The sequence below is a fragment of the Penaeus chinensis genome, chromosome 5 (assembly GCF_019202785.1).
Source record: "Penaeus chinensis breed Huanghai No. 1 chromosome 5, ASM1920278v2, whole genome shotgun sequence".
NCBI lineage: Eukaryota > Metazoa > Arthropoda > Malacostraca > Decapoda > Penaeidae > Penaeus > Penaeus chinensis.
This window is the reverse complement of record NC_061823.1, coordinates 6074875-6084874: the sequence shown is the minus strand read 5'-3', so window position 1 is coordinate 6084874 and position 10000 is coordinate 6074875. Positions and strand designations below refer to the sequence as shown.

The window sequence follows — 10000 nt, the reverse complement described above, 5'->3', positions numbered from 1 at the left end:
CTTCTATATTTATTATCTTGATTTTTCTTATTGGCAGTAGTATAATCACTTTTATTATCATTATCAGTATCATTACTATTACTATTATCAATATTTTTATCATCATAGCTACCACTATCATTTGAATTATTATTGTTTTTGCCATTGTTATCATTATTAGCAGTAATAGTCGTATTCATACCTGTTGTTTTTGTTGCAGTATCAGTGTAATCTATGCTTTGATATGACATTATAATATTACTATCATTACTTTATTATCACTGTGATATTATGGTATGCTCAAGAAACATTTTCTCAGCTTTCATCACAAATATTACTCATTATTATCACTATCTTTAGTGCCTTTAGAAGCAGCTGATAACTACCAAAATATTTTATTAAAACGACGACGTATAATACCAGTTGCAATAACGTTTTATGAACTGTTTCTAATGACCTTGAGTTACATCCCTCATATGTACGATGAATTGTGTTTATATACGTTCTTACATTCTCTCCTTTTCCCTGTTCCTCCTATTCTCTCTTCCTTCTTCTTTCTAGCTGACTGTCTCCTTGGCTGTTCATATTTCACTTCTCTAACTGCCTCTGTTTTGTTTTTGTTTTCTTGTTTATTCGATCTATATATCTGTCCATCTATCTATCTATACCATATCTTTCCTTTCACCTATCTCTCTGTTAGTATGTCTGTCTATCTACCCGTAGAGTGTGTTGGTGTGATTAGTTTAATACATAACCTATGAAAACGAAGTCTCTTGTCATAATGTGCAATGATGCAAATTTTCAACATTTGCACTGTTAACTATATTTTTACAATATCAATGAATGGAAAGAGAGAGAGATTAGAGAGAGACAGACAGACAGAGAGAGAGAGAGAGAGAGAGAGAGAGAGAGAGAGAGAGAGAGAGAGAGAGAGAGAGAGAGAGAGAGAAATAAAAGGAAAACAAAAAGTGAATTTGTGAAAAATAAAGAGATAAAGAGAAAAGAGTGAAGAAAAAGAAGAAGAAGAAGAAGAAGAAGAAGAAGAAGAAGAAGAAGAAGAAGAGAGAGAGAGAGAGAGAGAGAGAGAGAGAGAGAGAGAGCGAAATAAAAGGAAAACAAAAAGTGAATTTGTGAAAAATAAAGAGATAAAGAGAAAAGAGTGAAGAAAAAGAAGAAGAAGAAGAAGAAGAAGAAGAAGAAGAAGAAGAGAGAGAGAGAGAGAGAGAGAGAGAGAGAGAGAGAGAGAGAGGGAGAGAGAGAGAGAGAGAGAGAGAGAGAGAGAGAGAGAGAGAGAGAGAGAGAGAGAGAGAGAGCGAAAGAAAAGGGAAAAAAAAGTGAATTTGTGAAAAATAAAGAGATCAAGAGAAAAAAGTGAAGAAAAAGCAGAAGAAGAAAAAGAAGAAGAAGAAGAAGAAGAGAGAGAGAGAGAGAGAGAGAGAGAGAGAGAGAGAGAGAGAGAGGGAGGGAGAGAGAGAGAGAGAGAGAGAGAGAGAGAGAGAGAGAGAGAGAGAGAGAGAGAGAGAGAGAGAAATAAAAGGAAAAAAAAAGTGAATTTGTGAAAAATAAAGAGATCAAGAGAAAAGAGTGAAGAAAAAGCAGAAGAAGAAGAAAAAGAAGAAGAAGAAGAAGAAGAAGAGAGAGAGAGAGAGAGAGAGAGAGAGAGAGAGAGAGAGAGAGAGAGAGAGAGAGAGAGAGAAAGAGAGAGAGAGAGAGAGAGAGAGAGAGAGAGAGAGAGAGAGAATGATCGGTTGATGTCAGTAAGCGAATCAACGACAAGGTTCCCGTCATCTTCAACACTGATTATTATTGCAATTGCTCTCATTATCCTCGCTATGTCGGCGTCGTTGATTTTGATATCATTTTTGTTGTTATTTTCATTATTTTTTATCACTGTTGTTGTTTGTTAATGTGGTTATTATCTTTATTATTATTATTGTTATTATTATCATTACTATCACTGTTATCATTATTAATAGTAGTAGTATTGTTTTTATCATTATGTAATAATAATAATGATTATCATTTCAGTATTATATCATTCTCATTATTAGTAGTAGTATCATTATTATTATTATTGTTATTATCATTATAATAATTATTAGTATCATCAACATTGTAATCACCATCATTATTATCATTGTGATTATCATCATAATCATTATAGCTGTTATTGTTACTGTTGTCATTTGTTTTGGTGTTGCTGTTGTGGTTAATATTATGATGATCATAATCTTTACTATTTTTATCATCATTGTTATTGTTGTCATCATCATCATTATTATTGTGATCATCAATACTACCACTATTACATTTTTCCCATCATTATTATTGTCGTCATAATTGTTACCAAGGCAAGAAAGAATTATAAACAGACAAACAAATAGTCCAATATAAACAGAAGACTCAGGCGAGATAAAGAAAACGGGTTATTATTATTATTATTATTCTGAAAATGACAGTTATAAATATGACTCTTTTTAACCGGCGTAACGATAACGAAATCACTCGGTATTATTTTACGACACATTTAACATTACTCCGTGTCTAACCACAAAATTACTTATTACTTTCCTAAGTATATTGATCCAGTCATTAAGTGTAACATAACAGATGGTCGAGACAACGAATATTTCAAACTGCATTTTCTAAAATGTGTTTCTTTCCTGTCACTGGTTATTAACCTTGACTGAGAAAGAATGGATAACGACGAATATTTAGAAACAAAATACACACACACACACACACAAACAAAAAATTGGAAATTAGGTATACAAATAAAGAAAAACAATATATAAGTCTTTCTCTCATTACAAGGCAGAAGTCCCCTAATACACAAGCTATAAAAATACACGCCAACTTTCCCGCCAAAAAATCCCAGGCAGCGGCCATGCTGGTAAACCGTCATTACTCCTGGAAACGGAAAAACTATTCTCTCTGGCGATATTTATATGAAGTGTGGTGTTTTTTTTTTTTTTTTTTTTTTTTTTTTTTTTTTTTTGTCTTTTCCTTTCTTTTTTTTTTTTTTTTTTTTTTTTTTTCTTTCTTGTGTGCGTGTATGTTTGCGGTAGCGTTTGTATGGGAAGGAGACGTAGGAAGATGCGTTGGTCGTAAAAGAACGGGTTGTAAAAAAGCGGAAAAAAAAGGTCGTGGATCAAACCTCAAGACTCGACCGAAGTGTGAATCTTTTTCTAAGCATTTTCTTTTTCTTTCGTTTATTTATTTTTTTTCTAAACCCGTCTTTCTCTCAATCTCTCTCTCTCTCTCTCTCTCTCTCTCTCTCTCTCTCTCTCTCTCTCTCTCTCTCTCTCTCTCGATCTCTATTTCTAGCGTACCATCTGTCTCGACTCTCCGTCTTTCTCTCATTCTATCTCTCACTAGCTATATGCCTGTCTATGTGCTGGCCTGTCAATCTATCTCTCTACCATTACTTCTCTTTACTTCTCTCTCTCTATATCTTTCTTTTTTTACCTAAGCTTGTTTAACTGTCCATTTATGTATTTATCGATATATATTTTTTTATTTATATATCCATATATCTATCTGTCCATCTGTCAATTTAGCTATTTGTCTTCTACACACACACACACACACACACACACACACACACACACACACACACACACACACACACACACGCACACATATATATATATTGTATGTGTATATGTATATATATATATATATATATATATATATGTCTATGTGTAAATAAATAAATAAATACATATATGTATATGTGTGTGTGCCTCTTTATCTTTCTGTCTGTTATTCTATATCCAATAATCTCCTTTTTATACCCCATGCAGTCTTAATAAGCATTATCTCTTAACGAACTCCAGTAAGATCGACAATCAAATCAACGGTCCAGATCACTCGACGCACAAATGGCGATCATTCTCCTTGGCGTTACAGACGACAACACCTTTCTACGTCCATCTGCTTCCTCTAGGAGACATCTTTGACTGATGTGGAGCATGGGAAGATTTCCTCGTGTGAATTTACTGCTTTATCACTTCCCCCCTCCCCTTTACACCCCCTCTCTACTCACCCCACACCACCACCCCACACACACACACCTCCCTCCCCCATACACTCAGATCCAAGGTTCCCCCGCCCCCAAGGGACACCCTCCTCCTGGATACACTCCCCTCCTCCCAATACCTCCCCTCACCCTCCCCCATCGCCCCTACCCCCACCATACTCCTTCGCACCCTCCTTAACCCCCTTCCCCCCTCCCCCCCCAACTGTAATTATGGTGTTGATTCCATCTGATTTATTGCGTCGCTCCTCCATTGTGAAGATTTCTTATGAGGCATTTTGTTGTCTTGGCCGACACCCCTTTGATGTGGGGCGATGCATCATCTAGTGATTGAAAGAAAGGGAAATGCTTCTAGTCATGTTAAACTGTGTATCTCTTTATTTGCTATGTTGATTTATTTTAATGGCGCGTAGTACTTTTTCTTTTCTTTTTTTTCTTATTCTTCTCTTTTCATGTTGGTATATTTGGGTGTATAGGTTGTTTCTTGTTTATTGGTATGTTGTTTTGTTTATTTTTGTGGAGCTCTGTTTTAATGTTCCATGTTTTTCTCTCTCCCTCTCTCTGTCGATTTATCTATCTCTATTTCTCTCAGTCTCTCTCACTCCATCTCTTCCCTTTTTCTCTCTGGCTATCTATCTATCTATCCCTATCTATCTATCTCCGCCCCCCTCTCTCTCACTCTCTCTTTCCTCCCTCCCTCCCTCCCTCTCTTCCTTACCCCCCTCTCTCTATGAGATCTACGCACCTTTCTCTCCCTCTTTATCTATTCATCATCGTCGAGGAATTCTTTTCTACCGAAGAAATTCTTTTCCATGCTTCCGATGGTTCATAGTAAGCGGTTCTCCATCGGTTCGAACGCGGTTCCTCTTCTACGAACCGTGCGTGACTCGGCCTCCCCTGCTTGCGTCGCTTTTCCGTATTCGTCTTATGCTGAAGCTTCTCATTAGGGTCTGTGGCGGTCTCTCGCGCATTCCCTTTCTCTCTCTATGTCTGTCTTTTTATATCTGTGTTTATCATTATATCTGTCTCTCTATCTATCTTTATTCATGCATACAGACATATATATTCACACACACACACACAAACACACACACACACACACACACACACACACATATATATATATATATATTTATCTATATCTATATCTATTTATCTATATTTATATATATATGTATATATTTATGTAATATATATATATATATATGTATATATTCATGTAATATATATATATATATATATATATATATGTATATATTTATGTAATATATATGTGTATCTATCGAACTATCTATCTATATCTATTCATATATGTGTATGTGTTTATGTATATATATATGTATTTGTATGTGCGTGTGTGTGTGTGTGTGTGTCTGTGTCTGTGTATATGTGTATGTATATATATATATATATATATATATATATATATATGGGTGTGTGTGTGTGTGTGTGGGTGTAAGAGAGAGAGAGAGAGAGAGAGAGAGAGAGAGAGAGAGAGGGGGGGGGGGGGGGTAGAGAGAGTGAAAGATACATAAAGGGGAAGGGCCGTGTTTTTACACATGTAGTTTTTCATCTCTCTCGTCTCGTTTTATCTCTCTGTTTTCCTGTATATAATTTCTTAATCTGCTGCATACATCGATGCCGTTTGCATATGTTCTCCATTCTATTAGTCGGTCTGAATAAAACACACACACACACACACACACACACGCACGCACGCACGCACGCACGCACGCACGCACGCACGCACGCACACACACACACACACACAGTGTTTACCAGTCATAAGATTCAGATAAAAAGATATCATACATGACAATCTCCAGCATCCTTTACGTCACGACAATTATAATAGCGTGAGAAAACGGTTTGCAGCTGGAACGCCAGGTGTGGAGAAGCAAGTCGTTCATCCAATAGTATTCACTTTCTTTGGTAATTAATAACACAAACAGATGGCGTAAGTCCGAGACAAGAGTTTCTCCTGATTATCGGGAGGGAGGTGGTGTCTCGACGGATTTTTGTTGTTATCTAGTTACATGATGTTGTTACTATTATTTTCTCATCTTTTTTTCAAGTCTTCCGAGCACAGTGCATCTTGGTAAATTAGCACTTAGGATAGTTTATTTCTTCGAAGTATATGGTAGAAGTTGCTTTTCCTTCGTAACTTTTGTTTTTTTTTCATGACGGTATACTTTCGTTTTCAGATGTCTGGGTAATTTCGTGTTTTATTTGATTATGGTAACCGTGTAAGTGGTGTCCAATCACCCGCATGTTCATAAAGTGTCAAATGGATCACTCTGGCTTGTATTAACACTCTGGCGTCCACGTGTATTGTGTGATTGGAAAATGAAAGTCCGGAAAGCAGATGGTCGCGTAGACCCCGATACACGGAACCATCTATATCCCGAATACTGCGATTTTTTTTTTTTTTTTTTAAACAAGAACACTCATTTAGTAGATGTTAATATGCAAAGGAGTATATAGCTATATCTTATGCAAATAACAACATTAAGAAGGTTATTAAAAGCTTCATCAAGTGACCAAATATGGATGAGTGCAACCGCAGCGGACTAATATTTATGAAAGCAATAAGTGCTGACGACTTCGTAGTTAAAACATTATGTCCGTGTATTTCATTTGATTGCGGTATTATGGACAGTTAGTGATGGGAATATTTTTGCCATACATTGTCTTACAACACATGCAGGAAATTACACTTTCGTTTATTCTCATATTATTCTACCTTCAATAAAGAACCATGCTTGCCTTTTCTTTACTAGATTGCCTTTAATTAGCCTGATTAAACAGGAGATTGGTTGACAGTAAAACATGGTTCATAGGAATAGACTTTTATTCATGTACAACTGTTCCTTATAATCTAAAGTAAATGCATATGCTAGATGCAAAGTGTGTACAGTGTAGAATGCGGTCAGCGTACTCCCCATGACTATTGTTATGGCCGTACAAGTGAAAATAGCTCTCTCGCGAAATGGAATACAATTTCTCCTTAATTAGATCGAAATAGAAATCTGCAACCGGGGATCTATCCAACTTAATTAATAAATTATATTTAGATGTGTATTTATACACATATATATCGTATATATATATATATATATATATATATATATATATATATATGCGCCAATGTTGCATTACTCATATAAATTTATTGAAAATGATCAGTTTTTGGATTCGCGAATATGGCGCATATAAGGTCTTCATAATAACTCCCGATTCCAGTCTTAACAACAACTGTTTATCTGTTTAAAAAACATATAACTTTTTTTCGCTTCAGCAATAATGTTCAGTATAAAGGAAAATTTGGCACGTGTTTCCTTAATTAATTAATATAATGATTCTGGTTTCATTAACTGTTCATGTTTATAAATATGAATATATACATACAGATGCATAAGCTCATTTTTATGTGTTATAGCACGATACTCTGTTTTTTGTTCTTTAAAATAACAAAACTAAATGTGAAGTAACGATTCATTTTACGAAAGTCAATTGGACGAGATTCATAAGATGCGCATATGCTATGTATATGTGTGTGGATATATGTATTATGTATATGCATATGTGTGTGTGTGTGTGTGAGTGTGTGTGTGTGTGTGTGTGTGTGTGTGTATGTGTGTTTGTGTGTTGTGTGCGTGTGTGTGTGTTTGTATGTGTGTGTGTCGCGTATGGGAAGCTGTTGATATATACAGATAAATACTGATTTCACCTGCCTTATGCTATTTGATCCGAGAATCGTACCTTTTTATATTAAGTATGAAAGCCATTCTCTATATAACATTTTTGTGATAAATATATAGCTCGTATGTAACTAGTAAAATCTCCCTGTAATGCTATTTGTGCTGTAGACTTGAGAAACATCAATGTCTCAGTATTATAAGAGTTTTCAGTAGGAGTGATAGCAGAAGAAGAAGAATTTTAAAAAAGGAGATGAAAATGTGAAATTCGACTTAATCGGCCATTCGACCCTGAAATTTCCCAATGCACAGACCGGAATTTCTCATGTGGTGTTGGGACCTGTGAAGAGCAGCCCGTCTTTCCAGCCAGTGGGTCTCGGCTCCACCACAACACCACCTGCTTTCACACCGTAGACTATGACCAATAAGTATTAACTTCATAAAAATCTAGACTGACTTTACTAAACACACAAATTTCTAACACTTACAACTTCCTCTACTGATTTTCTCTATTGGTTTACGTGATATAATGATCTGTTTTTTAAAACTTTACTTCATTTTTTATGGCTTTTCTAACGAGCTTCTGCGAATTCGAGTCAGATTTTTTTGTATTTCTTTAACTACACCTTCCTTTAGTTTGTTCTTTTTTTCCACTGCCTACACAAAATGTATCTAAATTGGTCCCACTTCATTGTTAGGCCTGCTTCGTCATCGTTTTGGTTTCCTTATATCATGCCATTTCCTCTTGCATTCTGCATGACATTATGACAAGCACTGACCATTACGAATACCATCCTTCCCTTCATTTTTACAGCGAATCTAAGCCCATATCTGAAACAAATGTTAAATCAATTAATACACTGCTTTGGCAGATAATGACTACTCCGCTACCAAATGCATCATCACAGGTTCAAGTGCATATCCTCACTTTCAGAAGATAATCAGATTATTCTACTATCAAATATATCACTGAACTTGTTCTTGTACTCACTTATACACTGAACATTCCTACGCAAAGCCTGACAACGTACCCTGAGCGTGAAGTCCCAGGAACCTGTAGAGATGGCAGTTCCGTCCGGAGACATCTTGAGACAAGAGACCCGGTTCTCGTGGCCGTACAAGATGGTGAGGCGCTGGCATTTGAGGGCGTCCCAGACATTAACGGTGTAGTCGTTGTATCCCGCGAAGAGGAGACGCCCTGGCAAGAATGGAGAGAGAGAGAGAGTTGTACCGTATTTATGTTGACAAGTGTAGAAAAGGTATGGATCAAGAATAGAACATTGCAAATGGACCCTGTTGAAATTCTTGTTTATTGTCTCGATCACTGTTGTGGTGACACTGTAGATACTGAACGATTATCGCTGTGCTATTTTACTGCTAATTTCTCATTAAGTAATATGTGATCGTAATGATCATTTTTAGCTAACAGAGATCACATTTATTATCTGAATTAGTGTACTTCACATGAAAACCAAAACCAGAAAAAAAACTACAGACACAAATCACAGATTGAAAGAAAATACAAATGAACTGGCATCAACTAACACGCCGACGTTTAGTGTTTGTCACGTTCATCAGCTAAAAACAAAGGAAGACTTACCGCTGACGGAGAAATCGACTGCATTGACACCGAAGATGATGCTCTCCTTGGTGTACACGGCGATCTCTCGGTCTGCGCGGAGGTCAAAGAGCCGGCACTGGGGAAGAGGGTCACGGGAGATAGAGGGGGCGAGGCTGAGAACTGCGTGCTTCCAATCTAAATGCGATTCTCTTTCGATTTACCTCTCTCTCTCTTTCTCTCGCTCTCTCTCTCTCTCTCTCTCTCTCTCTCTCTCTCTTTTTCTCTCTCTCTCTATCTCTATCTCTCGCTCTCTCTCTCTCTCTCTCGCTCTCTCTCTCTCTCTCTCTCTCTCTCTCTCTCTCTCTCTCTCTCTCTCTCTCTCTCTCTCTCTCTCTCTCTCTCTCTCTCTCTCTCTCTCTCTCTCTCTCTTCATATTTGTGCATATCATATACCCTTTGATAATGCAGCTTTTACAATAAGGATAAACCAAAAACATCTTCTCTTCCATCTTCTCTTGCACTCACCGTGGCGTCATCCGATCCCGTGGCGATGGCATCCCCTGATGGATAAAATTTGACGGAATTGATGTCAGACTCGTGGCCCTCGAAACTCTGGACACACTGGCCTGTTCGCATGTCCCAGATCAAGGCCATCTTGTCACATCCCTGAAAAAAATATCCCTTCTTTAGTTAAAGGCGGACAGAAAGGGAAGAGACCTAGCGT

The 10000-nt window shown here is 36.9% G+C and overlaps 1 protein-coding gene across 6 annotated transcripts in view; it reads right to left on the bottom strand.

Moving 5' to 3' along the window:
- Positions 1–6851: 6851 nt before the first annotated feature.
- LOC125025888 (guanine nucleotide-binding protein subunit beta-5-like) overlaps positions 6852–10000 on the bottom strand; it is a 20516-nt gene continuing 17367 nt past the window's right edge. For all 6 annotated transcript variants that reach the window (XM_047614200.1, XM_047614198.1, XM_047614201.1 and 3 more), the window contains exons 7-10: positions 9802–9942; positions 9317–9413; positions 8748–8914; positions 6852–8547 (exon numbers count right to left, since the gene is read on the bottom strand). In XM_047614200.1, the coding sequence (XP_047470156.1) occupies positions 8536–8547; positions 8748–8914; positions 9317–9413; positions 9802–9942 (417 nt within the window). In that variant the 3' untranslated portion in view covers positions 6852–8535. The remainder of the gene's footprint in view (positions 8548–8747; positions 8915–9316; positions 9414–9801; positions 9943–10000) is intronic.